At 37.3% G+C, this 21,429-nt stretch overlaps 1 protein-coding gene and 2 non-coding genes across 3 annotated transcripts in view; 2 read left to right on the top strand and 1 right to left on the bottom strand.

Moving 5' to 3' along the window:
• Positions 1–13,778, top strand: part of LOC141631299 (uncharacterized) — a 30,387-nt gene extending 16,609 nt beyond the window's left edge. The window contains exon 3 of the mRNA XM_074443988.1: positions 13,614–13,778. Within this exon, the coding sequence (XP_074300089.1) occupies positions 13,614–13,778 (165 nt within the window). The remainder of the gene's footprint in view (positions 1–13,613) is intronic.
• On the top strand, positions 1,941–2,047 carry LOC141637064 (small nucleolar RNA R71). The gene has a single exon (XR_012541627.1). It is a non-coding gene; the product is annotated as a small nucleolar RNA R71 (small nucleolar RNA).
• Positions 13,779–20,405: 6,627 nt separating the features above from the next.
• LOC141635018 (small nucleolar RNA R71) lies at positions 20,406–20,512 on the bottom strand. The gene has a single exon (XR_012539728.1). It is a non-coding gene; the product is annotated as a small nucleolar RNA R71 (small nucleolar RNA).
• Positions 20,513–21,429: the final 917 nt, after the last annotated feature.

The raw sequence follows: 21,429 nt of genomic DNA, 5'->3' as shown, positions 1-21,429 counted from the left end.
GACCACAAACTTCATCTACTTGATCACTAAAGATCTCTTGAGTTGATAGAGACAACTCTCTCACTTTCTTATCTTGGCCAATGAGGCCATCCTCTTCATTGCTTGACTTTGGTGAACTTTTCAAGCTCTCTTTGTTACAATTCACTTGCTCTTTGAATGGAGCATCTTCAATTTTCGTTTTCCATTGGAATTCCGACTTCTTCCTATCATCCTTCTGGCTATAATGATCAACCATAAAACATGGTTCATGCAAACGGGGAGCTCTCAAGGTCTTGTCAAGATTGAAAGTTATGCTCTCATCTCCCACTTCTAGAGTGAGCTCTCCATGCTTCACATCAATCACAGCACCCACGGTGTGTAAGAAAGGACTTCCTAGAATGATTGGAATGTTGGAATCTTCTTCCATGTCAACAATGACAAAGTCCATCGGGATGAAAAATTTCCCAACTCTTACGGGAACATCTTCCCATATCCCTAATGGTGTCTTCATCGATCTATCGGCCATTTGGAGTGTGATATTGGTGCATTTAAGCTTTCCCATCCCCAACCTTTTACTCACCGAGTACGGCATAACACTCACACTAGCCCCTAGATCACATAAGGTTTTATTGATCGTGGTGTCGCCAATGGTACACGGTATTGAGAAGCTTCCCGGATCTTTGAGTTTTGGAGGTGAGCTCCCTTGAAGTATTGCACTACTCACCTTAGTGAAGGCGATAATCTCAAGCTTCCGGATCGACTTCTTCTTTGTTAGGATGTCTTTCACGTATTTTGCATAGGCCGGCACGTGATTGATTAATTCCGTGAAAGGAATCGAGACTTCCAAATTCTTCACAATTTCCATAAATTTTCCAAGTTGGTCATCAAATTTGGGCTTGGCTTGACGACTCGGAAAAGGAAGTCTAATCACAATAGGCTCCTTCTCCTTGACCTTGTCTTCATTTTTCTTTGAAATTTCTTCTTTTGATGGTTCTCCATCCTTGGAGTTTTGCACAATTTCATCTTTGTCACTAGCTTGCACAACTTCATCCTCAACTTGCTTCTTCGGTGCTTCATACCTTATACCACTCCTCAAGTGAATGGCACTAACCGTTTCATGTCTTGGGGGATTACTTTGAGGTGGTAATTGCCCCGTTTGTCTTTGTGAGCTTGAAGATGCTAGTTGAGTCAATTGGGTTTCCAACATTTTGGTGTGAGCTAGGATGTTGTTGATGGTGATTTCCTTTGCTTGACTATCCTTTTGCATTTGAGTGAAAAACTCTTGTTGATTCTTTTGCATTTGGAGGACCGTTTTTTGAACATCAAAACCTTGGTCATTTTGTTGATTGTATGGAGATTGATTTTGGTAACCTTGGTTTTGGTTGTAAAAGGGTCTTTGATTTTGGTTTCTCATGGGAGGTGGGGTGTATGTTGGTTGAGGGTTTTGAACATTTTGGCTTTTGTATGAGAGATTTCGATGGAATTTGGTGTTTTCATTGTAATAGTTTGAATAAGGGGTACCACTCTTGTATGCTTGGAAAGCATTCACTTGTTCATTTGTTCCTCTACATTCACTTTGGTCAAGTCCCAAAGTTCCACAATTCTCACATATCCCCCTTGGGATTGATGAAGATGCCGTCATGGCATTAACATGATGCTTTGGTGATTTTGAGGCTTCTTCAAGTCTAGCCATAGCTTTTTCAAACTTCAAATTGATGGTATCAATGTGAGCACTAAGTTGAGCACCCAATTGAGTAATGGAGTCCACTTCATGCTTTCCTCCTCTAGTAACCTTGCGAGGTCTACTATATTGTGAGTTATGGACCGCCATTTCCTCAATTTTGTTCCAAGTTTGATTGTCATCAACTTCGGTGAACATTCCAATTGATCCCATGATGAGAATGTTCCTTGAATCTTCATAAAGACCGTTCCAAAATTGTTATACCAAGAACCACTCGATAAGTCCATGGTGAGGACATGAGCGATAAATTCCCTTGAATCGCTCCCAAGCTTCATACAAAGATTCTTCATCCCTTTGCTTAAAGCCCGTAATTTGAGCTCTTAGCATTTTAGTCTTTTCCGGTGGATAGAACTTTTTGTAGAAAGCTAGAGCCAACTTTTTCCAAGAATCAATTCCGAGAGTAGCCTTATCAAGGCCTTTCAACCATTGTTTCGCGGTGCCAATTAGAGAAAAAGGAAATAAGACCCATCGAATTGTGGGAAATAATCTGTATACTTCCCTTTAACATGAAGGATTATAACGATTTAATAAAGATGATCTAAGGTCATAAAATAAAATACATAAACAAAAGTAAAAGGATTTAGAATTAACCTCAGGTCGTAGCAAAATTGGCCTAAGAACAATATCAAAACTGATATTCGCCTATTAGTTGCACCCAAGACGATCTGAGATATACCCTTTGATTATGCTAGAAATCAATCTAAAATTTTCTGTAAAATTTTATTGTCTTTGTGTTTTGTGATGAAAAAGAGTAGGCAAGGTCAGAAAAAAGTATTAGGTTCGAAATAATTCTCTACCTTTCTTTTTATATAAACCGAAATTTGGAATCAATTAGGAAAGAAATAACCACCTAATTTTCGGCCAAACAGACCGAAAATAAGGAGTGTATTTTCCTTATTTTGGTCTTTCCAAAAATATATAATATGTGTTGAATTGTCATCTAGTGAGGATCGAACCCATGACCTCTTGGTATGTGTACCCTCACTATTACCACTATGACACATTCAACTTGTTGATATTAAATACAACTGATTATATTTAATTATAATTAACAGATTAATTCGTCCAAGCTAACATTATATAGATTTAATTAAATATAACTTATTATATTTATTTTACGAATTGACAGTTAATTCGTCTCAACTTAATATTATTTAATTTTCATTAAATAATTATCTCATCAACACATTGACTAACTTTTTAGTCATTTTGGGCATCAATGTAATTATATTTCTATAACCACATTTCTCAAATACGTCCTATAGGTGTGACCTTTAGGGACGATTAATCACAGCCATCTGTATGATAATAACGTCAAACTTTCTAGCAAGCCAACCGTTATTAGGTAAACGTTAATCAACTGATTAAATATCTGAAGTATACCCTTGTGAACCTGTAAGAGATTTACAAATGTTATCACACTAATTTGTGGAGCACACCAGCTTTAACAAACTCCCACTTGTCCTCACAAGTGTATGTGCGATAACCGATTCTCATATCCTTTAAAATTTATCCCACTCAATGTAAAACAATTTGCAAATCCGAATCCACAAAGGTCGTATTTTACAAGCAATCAGTATCAAGAGTGGTTTTCCCGACTAGAGAGTAACTTAACTGATAAACGAATCAACATTCGAGCATGGCCATGCATTTCAGTTACAACTCCTCGAGTGGCCCTGAGAAATAACTATACCTGATAAGGGATGGATATTTTCCTCAACTCGAATCCTGCAGACGTAAGCACAGTATGAAATGACCCAGAAAAAATCTAATTAGCTCCAGTTACGGTAGACCGTGAGAAAGAAACCAAAGTCACCCAAAGACTGCCTTAATCTCAAGGGACAGTTGATAGTCAAAAGAATCGACTCTAGGTACACAATGGATGTCCTATCCACGACCTGGCACCGAATGTTATAAAACATTTAGGACTCCATTACGTTGTCACAAAAAGTTGTCCTACGAGGTATCGTCATAATCTCGTATCTGTGATCGATTAGTCAACCGTTTAATTATGGCTCGTTGAACCCGCCATCAATCGACTGCACAATATAATAGCCGGATTTATCAGCTCACATTGGCGATTACGAACCAAAACAAATATAATGTAATTCAGTTCACTTTGTGGCGTTCAATGTTGTCAGTACAATCCACATGAAAAACAAAATATTATATATATAAAACGATGAAGTTATAAATAATATATGAAAAAGATAATGTATCAAATCCATAATCAAGTACTACAACTTAGGAAAATGTTTAATTCCCATGGAATTAACATGCCCTACATGCTTATCATAATTCAACGGTTTGGTGAGAGGATCTGTGATGTTATCATCCGTCGCAATCTTGTCAATCACTATCTCTTCTTGCTCCACGTAATCACGGATCAGGTGAGCCTTCCGAAGTACATGTCTAGATTTGTTGCTAGGCTAAGGAGCCTTAGCCTGGAAGATGGCACCTCTATTGTCACAATAGATGGTGATCGGGTCATTCGAACTAGGAACTACCGAAAGCCCTTGTAAGAATTGACGCATCCATATCGCTTCCTTTGCTGCCTCTGAAGCGGCATAGTACTCGGATTCAGTAGTAGAATCTGCTACAACACTCTGTTTGGAACTCTTCCAGCTGACCGCAGCACCATTAAGAGTGAAGACGAACCCGGACTGAGATTTTGAATCATCTCGATCCGTTTGGAAGCTAGCATCTGCACAGAATTAGGTTGCGGATAGCTTAGTATCGCCTCCATAAGTCAATACCCAATCCTTAGTCCTCCGTAGGTACTTGAGGATATTTTTTACTCCTATCCAGTGTGTTTCACCTGGAGTCTTTTGGTACCGACTCGTCATACTCAATGCATATGCCACGTCTGGACGTGTGCATATCATGGCATACATGATCGATCCTATTGCAGAAGCATAAGGAACACGACTCATGCGCTCAATACCTTCGGGCGTCGTGGGTGATCGAGACTTGCTCAATCGCATCCCGGTCGTCATAGGAAGGTTCCCCTTCTTGGAGTTGGTCATTTTGAACCTCTCAAGAACCTTATCTAGATAAGACTCGACTAAGTGAAAACGTCCGTCGTGATCTATCTCGGTAGATACGGATTCCCAAAATACGCTGTGTCTCACCCAGATCTTTCATCTGGAAATGGTTCTTCAACCATTCTTTAACCGAAGAAAGGAGAGGAATGTCATTCCCAATGAAGAGTATGTCATCGACATACAATATTAAGAATACAATCTTGCTCCCACTCGACTTGATATATAAGAATGGTTCTTCGACCGATCGAGTGAAACCATACTCTTTTATCACTTGGTCGAAATGATGATTCCAACTCCGAGAAGCTTGCTTAAGTCCATAAATGGAACGCTTAAGCTTGCATACTTTCTTAGGATGTTTAGGATCTATGAAACCTTCGGGTTGCACCATGTACAACTCTTCCTCCAAATAACCGTTTAAGAAGGCGGTTTTCACATCCATTTGCCAAATCTCATAATCATGAAATGCAGCAATCGCTAAGATTATCCGAATGGAACGTAGCATGACTACAGGTGCAAAAATCTCATCATAATGCAATCCTTGCACTTGAGTGAAACCTTTTGCCACAAGTCGTGCCTTATAGATATCTTGTTGCGCGTCTTAACGCTTTATTTTGTAAAGCCATTTGCCTTTGTAGAGGTTTTACCTTATTAGGTAAATCAACTAGATCCCATACGTTATTCTCATACATGGAGTCCATCTCGGATTGCATGGCTTCGAGCCATAGCTTTGAGTCGGAACAGGCCATAACACCTTTATAGGTTGCGGGTTCATTACTTTCTAGAAGTAAAACATCATTCTCCTCGACCATACCAATGTATCTGTCCGGAGGATGAGAGTCTCTACCTGACCTCCTAGGTTCCTCAGGAATATTAACCGTATCATCGGTTGGAGGTGACTTCCTCCATCTGTTCCTCGGTTATTGGTTCCGAAATCTCCGATGACTCGAAGGTTCTATTACTTGACTTGTTCTCGAGAAATTCTTTCTCTAAGAACGTCGCACTAGCCGCAACAAAAACTCGATGTTCGGTTGGCGAATAGAAGTAATGACCAAATGTTCCTTTTGGATAACCTATAATGTATATCTTGACCGATCGCGGGCCGAGCTTATCCTCGTGTACTTCGGAAGGCATAAGCCTCGCAGCCCCAAACCCGAATAAAGGACAAGTTAGGTACCGTTCCCTTCCACATTTCATATGGAGTCTTGTCGACAGCTTTAGACGGACTTCGGTTAAGTATAAGAGCGGCTGACAAAAGAGCATAACCCCATAATGATTCAGGCACTACTGTGTGACTCATCATGGATCGAACCATATCAAGTAAGGTTCGATTTCTCCGTTCGGACACACCATTTAATTGAGGTGTTCCAGTGGAGTTAATCGTGAGAGCGATTCTACAGTCTTTCAGGTGTTGATCAAACTCATTTGAAAGATATTCGCCACCACGATCTGAACGGAGTGCTTTAGTCTTTCTACCCAGTTGGTTTTGTACCCTATTCTGGTATTCCTTGAATTTCTCAAAGGACTCACTTTTATGCTTCATTAAGTAGACATATCCGTATCTACTCAAATCGTCCGTGAAAGTGATAAAATATCTATACCCATCTCTAGCGGTAATTGACATAGGTCCACATACGTCCGTATGTATGAGTCCTAATAGGTCACTAGCGCGCATTCCAACACCTTTGAAGGAAATTCGAGTCATCTTGCCAATGAGACATGATTCACACGTGCCATATGCTGAAAATCCGAATGAGGGAATAGTCCCATTATCGACGAGTTTCTTTGCGCGTTTCACATTTATGTGTCCCATTCGACAATGCCATAGATAGGTTTGATCTTTGTCACCAACCTTTAATTTCTTATTATTCATGTGTAATACTTCCGTGGTTTGATCTAAGATATAAATTCCATTCATGGAAACGATTTGCCATAAATCATTTCATTAAAAAGAAAAACAACTATTATCCTTTATTGAAAATGTAAAACCGTCTTTAGCAAGTACGGAAACTGAAATAATGTTCTTAGATAAACTGGTACATAGTAACAGTTATTTAAAGATAACTCAAAACCACTAGGGAGTTGGATTACATATGTTCCCTTCGAGGCAAAGCAGACTACTCGTGCTCCATTCGACTCGCAGTCCACATCACCTTTTTCGAGAGGTATGATGTTCTTTAGGCCCGACAAATGATTACACTGAGATGAGAACCACAACCAAAGTATCTAGTACCCAAGTTGCGAAACTTGCATGGTTAATCTCAATCATATGAATATAAGATGACATACCAACAGGAACGACGCGGCCTGCCTTGATGCCCTCACGGTAGACGGGACAGTCCCTCCTCCAATGTCCAGTCTTGTGACAATGGTGGCACTCTATGTCACCGCCCTTGCTCTTTGTCTTACCCTGCGAGCCACTAGTCTCACCAGGCGCACTCTTACCGTTTCCTGGCTTCTTAAACTTTGGCTTACCTACAGTTAGGTCGCCATAAGCCTTGCCCTTACCTTTACTCTTGTTGTGAATCGTGAGAACATCCTGCTTCATGCTCCCACTCAATTTCATATCCTTCTCGGTCTGTACGAGAAGGGAGTGTAGCTCATGAGGACTCTTTTTCAAGTCATTCATGTAGTAGTTCGCCCTGAAAAGGGCACAACCATCGTGAAGAGAATGAAGCATTCGGTCAATGACAATGCTCTCACTGATTCTACAATTCGGTGACTCAGTTCTCGACATTCTCAATCATGTGAAGAATGTGTGGGCTAACCTGTTGGCCCTTCTGGAGTTTCGCATCAAATAAGCGACAGGTATGCTCATATGTGATGATTCTCGGTGCCTTTGAGAACTCATTAGTGAGCGTAGTGAAAATCTTGTTTGCACCTTGGGCAATGAAGCGTCTCTGCAAATTGGTTTCCATTGCAAAGATGAGTACGTTCTTTATCGCACCCGCTTCCATAACGAAATCACTATAAGCGAGTGACTCGTTGGCTCCTGTATTTGGGCCTGGGTTGACAGGTATTGGCTCAGTTAAATACCTGAGCTTACCGTCAGCAATGGCAGCATTCCGTAGTGCTGCCGCCTAGTCCGCAAAGTTAGACCCATCATTCTTCATTCGCGTGGACTGATTCATTTGGTCCATGAATACTTTTAGCCAGGATAAACGATCTAGTGTGGCACTAGGCATTGGGATTGCGTTATTTCCAGCCATTTGTTGTAACAGTATTATTGATAATAAGCGTGTTCTACACTGCGAAAGAAGAATAAAATAATAAGCATGCATCGTTTTTATTTTAAGTCTAATGAACTAATGTCATAACGCGAAGACTCAAAAACATTTATACAATTGATCTCCCTCAAGAATTAAATAAATGACCCCAAGACTCAATTCTCTGTAAATTGATAAGCTAACATGTTAGCTAATTCTACCGTTAGAATTCCTGGTCGATAAATTTATGTAAATTCTATCTTTAGTCCATCATAATCATGAGAAACTCTTCGGACTATGATGTTGAGGTAAACTAAGTCAACACAACTACTTACCCAACGTAGAAGGGGTCATATTAGGCCCACTGAAGACGAAGAAGGGACTCATAGATGTTTGCCCTTATAAAGACTAATCTCAATTTCCGTTTTTAGAGGAAGATCCCATCACTATTTTTAATTCATTTTAAGTGAACTATAATCTAGCATGCGAGAATGATTTAAACTAAAGTGATGGCTTATAGACTGTGACATCTGCATGTCCATGAAAACTAACAAACACCTATATGAGTCAATTTTCATGCATTTTAGTAGTAGGTGGTTTGGTTTTAGGCGGAATATGATGCAATTACTAGCATGTGAATGAAAAGCAATAAAATGAAAAACGTAAAAAAAATAGTAAAAGTCCTAGTGTGGCCTATCCTATCAAAATGAACAATAAATACAAGTTTGGAATCCATCCTTGGATCCGAGAAGCTTGTCTTGATGTTCCATCTTGATCCATGTAGCGGGAGTGAGCTTGAATCTTCATCTTTAGTCTTCTTTGAAATTACAATAATTAAAATTACATAATTGACCTATTAATTACATTCTAATTTCAAAACCCAAAACTAAAATAAAGGAGATTCGAGATCTCATAATTACATAAAAATTATGTTTCCTTCATTACGAAAACATAATTGACTAAGGCCACACTAAGTATTACAAATTACAACCGATTGCAAAATTAAATACGTAAATAAAATTCATTCATTCGATTCATTCAACATATTTAAAAGCATCAACTAAAATAAATTAAACATACATAATACAATAAATTAATTATGTTGATTAATTTATCCAAACCACCTATTTAAATTAAATTAAGTGACAATTCCGCAATTTAATCACATTAATTCATACATAATCTATATTAAACTTGTAATATGAATTCTATCAGTCAAAATTTTAAATTGCTTTAAAATAACTCGGTATCATTAATTTGTGAACCGATTCACAATAACTAATTGGCCAAAATAAAAAACAAAATCCAATTTTTTTTTCTTTTAAATTGGTCACGGCTAAAAACAATTTTTTTTTTTTTTTTTTTATGTTTCAGCTGCACGGCTGAATATTTAAAAAAAAACCCTTTTCCTATTTTAATTTGGTAAATAGGAAAAACAAGGAAAAACTTTCCATAATTTTTTCTTTTCTATTTCGGTAAAAAGGCAAATAAAAAATTCCTATTTTTTTTCTTTATTTTTTTCCTCCCGGTTTACCCAAAAAAAAAACAAAACAATTTTTTTTTTTTTTTTTTTTATACGGTAAACCCTAAAAAACGCCCTTCCCCTTTTTTTTTCTCTTTTGCGGCACTTATGCCTTAATTCAAAGATATGATAAAAAAGTTTAAGTTGCTATTAGGACATGATTTAGCAAATACATTAACAAACATGATTAATCGTATATGCTAAAACTATATAGCAAAAACGAATTCTTATATCAATGACATGATGATACTATATGTAATTTAACTTAAGCTGCATTAAATCAAAATCTACCAAATTCTTCATATGATAATTTTAACCGATTAAAACAATGATATGATCTATAGAAATTGGTTATATATCATCAAACAAAAGGAAAAACGAAAGAAGGAGAAAGAAAAAAAACAGGCCGAAAAAAACGAAACCCTAATTTTTTTTCGAAAATCAGGTTATTGTTTACATACAATTTTTATGAAAATCATCAAGATTAAAATCGTAACCTATGGTTCTGATACCACTTGTGGGAAATAATCTGTATACTTCCCTTTAACATGAAGGATTATAACGATTTAATAAAGATGATCTAAGGTCATAAAATAAAATACATAAACAAAAGTAAAAGGATTTAGAATTAACCTCAGGTCCTAGCAAAATTGGCATAAGAACAATATCAAAACTGATATTCGCCTATTAGTTGCTCCCAAGACGATCTGAGATATACCCTTTGATTATGCTAGAAATCATTCTAAAATTTTCTGTAAAATTTTATTGTCTTTGTGTTTTGTGATGAGAAAGAGGAGGCACGGTCAGAAAAAAGTATCAGGTTCGAAATAATTCTCTACCTTTCTTTTTATATAGAACGAAATCTGGAATCAATTAGGAAAGAAATAACCTCCTAATTTTCGGCCAAACAGACCGAAAATAAGGAGTGTATTTTCCTTATTTTGGTCTTTCCAAAAATATATAATATATGTTGAATTGTCATCTAGTGAGGATCGAACCCATGACCTCTTGATATGTGTACCCTCACTATTACCACTATGACACATTCAGCTTGTTGATATTAAATACAACTGATTATATTTAATTACAATTAAAAGATTAATTCGTCCAAGCTAACATTATATATATTTAATTAAATATAACTTATTATATTTATTTTACGAATTGACAGTTAATTCGTCTCAACTTAATATTATTTAATTTTCATTAAATAATTATCTCATCAACACATTGACTAACTTTTTAGTCATTTTGGGCATCAATGTAATTATATTTCTATAACCACATTTCTCAAATACGTCCTATAGGTGTGACCTTTAGGAACCAGTTGATCACCGCCATCTGTATGATAATAACGTCAAACTTTCTAGCAAGTCAACCGTTATTAGGTAAATGTTAATCAACTGATTAAATATACAAAGTATACCCATGTGAACCTGTAAGAGATTTACAAATGTTATCACACTAATTTATGGAGGACACCAGCTCCAACACGAATTTGGTTTTGATTTACACCGGTTTGAGAAATCGCATCACAATAGTCACAAAAAGTCTCCATATGAGAATGAGGGTCTTCACTAGGCATCCCCCAAATTGGCTTCTTTCGACTAATTGAATAAATGCGGATTTGGTAATAAAATTTCCGGTTAGATGTTGTGGTGTGGGAGTACCATTGGGTAAGTTCTCCTCGGTGGGTACGGAATGTGATGAAAACTTAGGCATTGTGGGTTGATTTTGTGTTAGATTTTGTGTTGGGTTCTTCTCACCTTCACTTGCAAAAGGGTTGATGAACTCAATAGTATTTGGTTGAATATCTACAACCTCACCAATACCTCTCAAAATTATCCTAGCAAGTCTTCTATTGGTTGTCAAAGTTATTTCAATTTCGTGATCAAAGGGTAACAAGTCACCTTGTGATCTTCTAGACATGCAAAATATCAAACAACTCGAAAATAATTAGAACAAACCTTGAGGAGTTTTACTTCCCCAAGGCAAAGAAAGACACAAATAATAACAATACAAGAAAATCTAAATCAAGTTAACATCGTTCCCCGGCAACGGCGCCATTTTTGGTCGGTGTATCCCCCGTGGGGTTTAGTTTTTCAGTACTTGTCGTTAGGAGCACCTAGACCAAAACACAATTTATAACTTCACAAACAACTCTACAATTAGTAAAGAGGCAAGTAAAGGTCGGATCCCAAGGGACGGGAATTGAGATGAGATTTCTATTGCAACTAGTGGTGTCTAAGGGTGTCACAATTGGGGTTTGAAGTAGAAGATCACTAAACTAAATAGCAATGAAAGTAAACAAGCAAGATGAATTAAAAGGGATGTAAAGAATTGATAAAAGGCACTAGGGTGTCATGGGGTCATAGGGGATTCATGGGAATTGATCATACAAACATATTCTCAAGTTATAAGCAAGCAATTATTGTTGTGATGGATCGAGTTGGTTTATATGTTACAATCCTAGGAAAGTTTGGGTCCCGGAGCCGAATCGATTAGATTGTACAATACCTACAAGTCGACTAAACTATCCCTACTCAACAATATGCGTGGTCTAATGAGACTCGAGTGTTTTATGTCTTACAAGTCTCATTGAAAAGATAGGTGATGGGTAAAAAAATGCAAGGATTCATAGGCTCACATTTCTTCAAACATAACATGTGCATAAGCTGAGATCACAACAAGCAAGCAAATAAACTATGAAAGCATGTTTATTTAAGCATGACTCATTCCCCATGTTGGTTTCCCCTAATTACCCATTAACCCTAGCTAAGGAAACTACTCACTCATTATCATGTTGAACATGCTAGCAATGTTGTCAATCATACCAACAAAGTGAAGCATGATGAATAAATGAAAGTGATTAACAATAATTAAAGAGGGATTAAGAGAATTATACCCACTAATGATTCCAATAATAAAGCAAAGAATAAACGAAGTACTTGAATGCTTGATTGAGAGGTTGTCAATCTCCCAATAATAACCTAAATAATCTTCAATTACCCAAAATAAAGGATGAACAAGAGAGAGATTAAGGAAATAAAACTTGTATTAAAACTTGATTAAATGTTGATTACAAGATTAAAGAGAGATTTGATTGATATTAACTACACTAAAGATTGCTAAGAAGAACATGCTCTTCTAATTAGACTAATGGGGTATTTATAGTGGGGATTAGGTGCATGAATTAGGGTTAACTAATAGCTTAAATGATGATTAAGTCCCTTGTTGAGGAATCGCCGGTCTCTCTAGGGAGACTCCGGTCTCTAGAAAAAGATGTGCATCCTTCCTTGAAGCTTGAAGAAGACGAAGTGGGACTGTCTGGGAATCCGGGCGTCTTTAGCACGGGACGGGCGGATTTGGCAGCTTCTGCCCGGGCGTCCAGGGGGTGAAGACGGGCGTCTTCTGGAGCTTTTGCCCGGGCGTCTTGTGGAGGAAGACGCACGGATTGTGGGGTGAAGACGGGCGTCTTCTAGGCAATCCGCACGGATCGCCAGGCAGTCTTGTTCCTTCTTATGTTCTCCCTTTTTCTTCATAAAATCCTTGAGGATTTCCTCGGGGATGCAAGGATCTTTTCTCATCATTGCCCATCTACTATAGTATGTACAAAGGCCTTCTAATCTTGTCTCTCCTTGATGTTTGGTCATTGAATTCAATCAATTTAGCCTCATTTTGCCATGAAAATGCAAGGTTTGCACTCCTTTCCTACCAAGGACACAAAACCTCAAAGAATATGCAAAACAAAGAACTAAAGAGAATAAATGACCCAAATATGCACTAAAAAGCATGGGAACAAGGCTAATTAGGGGACTAAATATGCTCTAATTATGGTCACATCACAATCCTAATCAGGGTGGCTTTATTAAAGGGATAAATATAGTAGAGAATGGCCTTATCTATCAAGACTTATTAAGGATGTATAAGAGGAAGACTGCCTCACCTAGATGCCTCATAAAAATTGACTTAAGGAAAGCCTATGACACTATTGAATGGCCTTTCTTACACAGTATGCTATTAGCTCTTAATTTCCCTAAAGTCTTCATTGACAGAATCATGACCTGTGTTTCAACAACTGCTTACTCTTTATCCTTAAATGGAAATAGCTTTGGTTTTTTCAGGGGCAAAAGAGGGCTCAGGCAAGGAGACCCACTCTCCCCTCTTCTATTTACTATATGTATGGAGTACTTGTCCTGGATTCTCACTGTCATCAGTTCTCAGGAAGACTTCAGATTTCACCCTCTGTGAAGCTCTATCAGGCTAAATCACTTACTTTTTGCAGATGATTTGCTTCTCTTTCTACGGGTAACGCTGCCTCAATCATGTGGATGCTGAAAGCATTCTCCACTTTCTCCAATGCAAGTGGTCCATGTGCTTAAATAGGGAGAAGTCAGACATATATTTTAATGGAGTTCCAAATCAAGTGATGGCTGAAATTATTCAAGTTTCTGGGTTTAGGCAAGGGCTGCTGCCTTTCATATATCTACGTGTTCCCATATCTTCTCAAAAGCTTAGCAAAAATGAAGGTATGAAATTAACTGATAGAATCACTGCCAGAATAAGAGCTTAAGGCTCTAGACATCTTTCTTATGCTCGCAGACTTGCCCTTATAAATTTAGTACTCACTTCTTTACATTCTTATTGGTCTAGTATGTTTCTCATTTCTAATGGCATAATGAACAAGATTGAAGCAATTTCTAGAGATTTCTTGTGGAGTGGTAAAGATTCTTATCAGAGATCTCCCAATGTGAGTTGGGAAAGATGTTTCAGTCCCAAGGATCAAGGTGGATTGGGTATAAAAGCTTTGAAAATATGGAATAGAGCTTTGTTGGAGAAATATATCTTGTGGCTTTCTAATAAAAAGACCATCTTTTGGTTCGTTTGATAAACCATATATATATGAAAGGTACACATTGGTCCAACTATGATCCTCTTTCTGATTGTAGTTGGACTTGGAAAAAAATAGCTCACTCTATGGTCATTTTTAAGAAACCCTACACTAATGACTGTTGGTTAGCCTCTGATCAGGAATATACTGTGACTGAAGGGTATAACTGGTTGAGACAGGCTAGACCTAAAGTTCTATGGAGACATGTCTGCTGGAACTCTATGAATGTGCCTAAATGGTCCTTTATCTTTTGGGTTGTACAACTAAAGAGATTGCTCACCAAAGACCATATGATTCAGATGGGATTTGGACATGATCCTACTTGTTATCTATGTTCTACTGCAGATGAGAGCAATTATCATCTTTTTCCAATGTCAATTCAGTGCTCACTATATTAGTAGTTTGCAGGGGAAGTTAGGAGTGAACTTTCAAGCAAGTAACTTGTATCATTGGGATTCAAATGGACGGGCAAGAAGTAAAATCCAGAGGAAGATCATTAGTGCTTGTCATGTAGGAGTTACTTACTCCATTTGGAATGCAAGGAACAAATCCATATTAGAATCTTATGTCCTGAGGCCTGAATTCATTGCTAGGAAAGTTATCAAGGATGTTATTGCGGGATTTTGGGCAAATAATACTTCAGTTCTGCCTACTAGGGATATTAGGTGGATTCGACAATTTAACTACTTCTCTTGGGTGTTTTTGTACATTCACTTGAACATTATGATGTAATTATTTTTTTTATATCAATATACTTGCCTTTTACCAAAAAAAAAGTTTATCAATCAAGCTTCTTTAAAGAACATTGTAATTGAAAAAAGTGTTAAAGACTTTGTTTAAGAAACTTGGTATAAAAGCCTGTTACAATATGAATTATAAAACCTTACCCGAACTCACCCCTGAGTTCTGGAGTTCTTTCGAGTTTCACATATAAAAAAAGCCAGGTTTTATTCATTTTGTAACTTTCCGGTTGTTTAACAATGACTATAGTTTGGATTTAGCGGATTTTGCCGCGATATTTGAATTGAAACATGAAGCCTTGCATATTGACTCACCCGCAAATTACAACCCCAAAATGACTTGGGAATCCATTTCTCACTACCCAAATAATGGTTGGGATCATATCCATCACCAATTCATACACTACCCCGAAATACATATTTGGTAAAGGTTCATGAGGTGGACTTTCTTTGGGAGAAATAAGCCTCACTCGGTGAGGATTATTGAGGTTGAAATTTGGGTGCATTTCTTAATGTGAATGGTGATGATATCCCCTACAACTTTGCAAATTACATGACCAAGCAATGTAATGCTAATAATAGTTCAATTGTCATGGGTGGGTTGGTTACCAGAATTGCACATCATGTATGCCGTTTTAACCAAGAGACCACCGACTTGAGACCTTTGGATGGTAGGGAAAAAGGGGATGGACTTGACTATGAATACTTTCTATCTTGTAATTGGTTTAGAAATTCTGATCCACACGTGGTTTGGAAAATTGGTAGTAATGATTCTATTAGACTACCAGAAGAGAAAAGTGAACTAAAGCCCTTAGTCCATACCAAACCCAGTAGTGGGAATGCCCCCTTTACTCGCCCCACTTATCAATTGCCTCTTAGAGAAGAGACACCCTCCACCGCTGAGCGCCGTGCAAGAGGTCAACCCTCTCAAGCACGCCATTCCACCTTTAGCATAGACATGATAGACATGATGCGTGACCTTAGTCTTAATATTAATGTCATTCGTGATGATCAAAGACTTGCATTGCATCCAATTTATGATCATTTTGCTAGAAAAGGGGTAATTCGACCCGAGGGATCGCACCCATAATTTTATAACGATCCCCCAGGTGGATTTTCTCCTCCTCCCCCTCCCCCTTCTTACCATAATGCAGGTAATTATAGTACTTATGCTCCCGGTCCGGATTTTTGTGGTTTGGACTATGGAGTTGAGGCATTTAATGGAGGATATGGAGGATGTGGTGGATATGGTGGCGGATATGGTGGTTGTTATGGTGGTTATAGTAGCTATGGAGATGGACTTGGAAGTGGCCAAAACATTAGTGAATATGTCACTCCTCTCCAAAGTGATGAACCAAGTGGAAGTGGTGAAGCATCTAGAAGTGGTAGTGGTAAGAGGAAAGGTAGAAAGGGATTCAACTTTTGGCCCTATTCTTGAATGAATGATGAATGGAAGAGTCCCCCGTATACCTACTAGCTTGGGAGAAGGCTAGCTAGTCTAGTAAGTGTTATTTTATTTGAACTTTAGTTTATTTTCTCGCAATCCATTAAATATGACCTCTTGTCCTTCTTGTTTATGTGCTTTGAGCCATTTTTATGGTTTAGTTGGGTGATTTACATGTTGTCACATTGAGGACAATGTTGTGTTTAGCTTTGGGGGGGGGGGGGGGGGATTGCATTTGCATTGTAGTGTAGGTTGCATTTAGAAAAATCTGAAAATTTTGAGAAAATTGTGTGTTTTTGCTCGCTTATAGCCTACTTGTGTCATAAAAATGTGTTTTATGCCCTCTTGCTTATCCTAATGATAGCTTATAGCTAATGATTTATTCTTATTTGATGGATAATTGCTACATGGGTATGTCTTGACATAGTAGGTGGGTGATGGAAAATGAACCGAATAGGCTTGATCTTGACTATTGGCAAGCTACAAAATTGGCAAGGTAGAACCTCGTTAGACCGATGCTTCCATATCCGGTCTCTCTTAGATGAGTGTAGGTCTCCTTATGTTGTGTGTTATATCAATAACGCATAAGTATGGTCTTGATTTCATCTCTTTATAAGCATGCGTTCATATGTTGTTAGCATTTCGGAGCCATTCACATGATTAAATTTGCCTTTTTGAACCCCTTCACAAAATTTATCCTTAGCTACATATAAAAATTGCCTACCTTATTGAGCTAGCAGCGTTGATTAGTTGTGTTGGGTGCTCATTTGAGATTTTTTCTAGCTTGAAATATCATTGTGAGCTTGGTCTTAATGCTTTTGAAGAAAAGAAATGAGAAAAGAAAAAAAATTGGAAAAAATGAAAGAAGAGAAAAATGAAAAAATGATGGAAATGAATTGAAAAAGAAAAGACGAGAAAGAAAGAAAAAAAGAAGCATGAAATGAAAAAAAAAAAGCATGAAATGAAAAAAGAGAAGCATGGTTTGTATTTTGAAAGAGAAGAAGATGTTGGTGTAAGAAAGCTCTCATGTCTTATTCATATATTTTGGAGAGCATTCTTATGATTTGTATCGAAATTTTTGGGAATAGTTTTGGGAATTGAGCATATATCATTGTATATGGTTGTTACTAGCTTGACTTAGTTCCACATACCATAAATCATTTGTTCCCCTTTCTTACCCATGACTTATTTGCCTTCTTCTTACCCATATGGCTTCTTTTTCATGCTAGCATTTTAATGTTTTGACTTGTGGTTTTGAAATGATTACCAAATTAGATTGCGGGCACATCATCATGAGTCGAGGATAAGTGAGTATTTTCACACAAAATGTCCTGTCACATAAAAATGACTTTGAGTGCATCATGAGAGTCCATTAGTCAAAAGATCATGCAAGAGCTTAAAGGTTCGTTCAATGTCTTCCATGCTGCGCCGTCATGTAATTCTCATTCATGTTTTTGCATTATTCCTTATGCCCATGTTGCCTCGGGTTTTGAATCATTATACTTAGCTTGTTTTAGGATATTGCATTTGATGGGATATGGTTTCTTGGTTAGGGACAAGCGGGACATTAGCTTGGGGGAGTTTGATAAGTCCATTTTTTATAGACTTTATCTCCTTATTTTGGCTCTAATATATATGATTATTGCACTAACCTCAGTGATTTTATGAGCTAATATTGTATTCTAGTTGTCTTTGCATGGTTTGTCACATTTTGTAGGAATTTGAGCTTTTAGGAGGTTTTTTCTAACAAATTTGCAAGAACTAGTATATAAGGCTAAGTGTGGAAGCAAGATGGACCATGGTAGGATATTATAGAAATAACAAGTCCAAGCATGAAGAATTGTGAAGTGGGTTGATGCACAAATGAAATTACAAATGAAGCCCAAATTAAGAAGTCCAACTAAGGTGGGAACTTTGGATGCTTAGTGAAGCTTAGGATGCCAATTGAAGAGCTTAACCGGGTGACTAAACAAGGCATTAAAACCAAATTTGGATTCCTTGAGCATTAACTAGTAGAATTAAGAGGACCGAACTGGAAAGACACGACTCCGATCAGGGTTGGCATCCCCGATCGGGGTTTCCTTGTCCTATGTGCATATGTTTCAAGTCCTAGCTCCCTATAAATAGAGAACTAGGTCCGACCTAATTAGCATCTTATTTTCATCATACAATATTACATTTCTTGTATTCTTAAGCACACAAATATTCTCTCGTAGTTTTCATTTTAGTATTGTTAGGCATTTGGTTATTGTTAAACATTTGGTTCTTATTTATTCAAGCTTTTGGTTCACATTTGTTCTTCCTTTATAAGTTTCAAGTTCAAGTTCTATTCCTTATTCGGTAATTCTAATTCTAGTTTATTTAGTTTACATTTCTATTTTAGTTATTACATAGTTTTATCATTAGTATTTTAATTCTATCGCACAGTTAATTCTCATATTTCATAATTCACCCTTTACTCTATATCATTTCTACAATCATGTTTAGCATTTAATACATCATAGTTTGTAGTTTACATTTCAATATGAGTAGCTAAATTTCCTTAGTCTAGGGACTAGGGAAGCCATGCAAAAACTAATATATGTAAAATGATAAATTAGGTTGATATAATATTGTCTAATTGTTTCTATCACATGTTTTTATCGTCATGATTAATCTTTGTTTAGTGGCCATATTTATCGATTAAATTTGTTAATTCGTTCTATAAATCGAGAAGCACGGAATTGAATTAGACTAAGCATGTGTAGTAGGACGACCTAGTCATAACGAGAGTTCCTTAGGACCCGGTCTATGGTTGACACCAATATCGAGAGGTGGGTGTCATTAAGACTAAACAATTGACAATGTTATTTATTCCGAGTTTAACATGAACATATATATACAATTGCATGTGTGACCCGACTCCCCTAGACTCCATTAATCATATATTTTTATATCATTTTATTTGCTAATCATCAAACCAAGACAAACCAATCAATCGTTACCGACCTTGATAGGTTTCTATTCATAGCATTTCATAGCGCAATTCCCCTCTCCTTGTGTTCGACCCCTCGTACTACATTAATTAGTGTCAAGGGAAAATTATCTCTGTTAGTTGTGCGACATAGCTTATCAAATTCTGGCGTCGTTGCTGGGGAGCAAGGTTTTATTGCGTTTAAATTTGTTATTTCTATCATGTTTTCTTTTGTCTTGAGGAACACTTGTTCCTTGAGACGGTTACTTACAATTTTATAGAGATTTTTGTCTTATGCCCAGGTCTTCTCGTAATGGAGATTTACTTTCACCGGATTCCGAGCCCAAGAAAACCTTTCGTAGAAGACGACATTTTTGGAAAGAAGTTAAAGAAGCCGCTTCTCCCGTGCAAGTTAAAAGTGCAAGAAAGTCTTACTTAGACGATCTTAAAGATTTTGAAGAGGAGGACGTTTCTAGTTCATCATCTCCACCACCACCACCATCTCCAACTAAAAAGATGGTGAATCTTTCCGATCATTCCAAGCCCACCGCGGCTATGCTTCCGACTGGTATTACTGCTACTCAAATTACCGCCCTGGAATTCGAGATCAAACCGGCTTTCATTAGCCTTGTGGAGAGGAAGCAATTTGGGGGAAATCCTTTGGAGGATCCCAATTTGCATGTGCAAAATTTTTGTGACTATTTCTCCATGATTCGGTAAACGGGTGTCACTCAAGCCCAAATTAGGGAAATACTTTTCCCTTTCCCTTTGAAGGATAAGGCAAAGCTATGGATCAATATCCTTGATCGCACCACCATGGGGATCACAAATTGGGAAACATTGGCTCTTGCTTTCTATCAAAAGTTTTTTCCACCGGAGAAATCTCAAACTTTGAGGAGCCAAATCACCGGATTCCGTCAACAAGCTCTTGAGAGCTTATATAAAGCTTGGGAGAGGTACAAGGAGTTGCAAAGGCAATGCCCACACCATGGGTTGGATGCTTGGTTCCTAGCCATAACATTCTACAATGGATGTTGTGCCGAGTCCCGAAGGATTCTTGATGTAGGGAAATATCCGTAAAATTCCCTTAAATTTTAGGACTATAACGTATCTTTAACATGTGATTATTGTCATAAAACAAAATATAAGAGAAAACGATAAGAGAATAGAATCAACCTCGGGTCCTTTGAAATTCGGCCTAAGAACAGAAATCAATATAGATTTCCTCCTAATCGTTGCACCCAAGACCGTCTGAGACTATGCCCCTTGTGCTAGAAAGTACTCTCTAATTGCCTTGCAATATTGAGAGAGGTTTTGTGAGGTTTTTGATGTGAGATCTAGAATTTCAGAGAAAATTTCCCCGAAACCCTAATTTGTTTGCAAATGAAAATGCATTAGGTCAAAAGGAGAGAGGCTCTCTCATTTTGTTTGCTTCTTCCAAACCGTGTGCATTAGGGAGGGAGTGGGCTTTCCACTTCCTCCTTATTTTTAACTCGTGGTCCGACTCAAAATGCTAAAATGTATATGACGGGATTTTATTATAAATCGTCATCGGTTATCGGTTATTAAAATATCAACTAGTAACATGACTCAGTCGATATATTAATACTTGTCCGACAATGACAATATTGTATAATTAATTAATTCAATATACATTAATTAAATATAATCGTTTATATTCAATTTACAAATTAACCGCTTAATTCGTCTTAGCCATTATTATTTAATCCGTATTAAATAATTATCTCAACATCGCGTTTGACTAATTATTAGTCAATAACTCCGACTAACTGTTTAGTCAAATTAGGCATCAACATGACTGTATTTTCATACCGTCACATCTCTCAAACGTATCCTATAGGTGTGACTTTTAGGGATCAGTTGATCACCGCCATCAGTATGACAATAACGT

This window comes from Silene latifolia, chromosome Y (assembly GCF_048544455.1).
Source record: "Silene latifolia isolate original U9 population chromosome Y, ASM4854445v1, whole genome shotgun sequence".
NCBI classification, from domain to species: domain Eukaryota; kingdom Viridiplantae; phylum Streptophyta; class Magnoliopsida; order Caryophyllales; family Caryophyllaceae; genus Silene; species Silene latifolia.
Note: the sequence above shows the minus strand (reverse complement) of the source record. Positions and strands in the feature narration are given on the sequence as shown.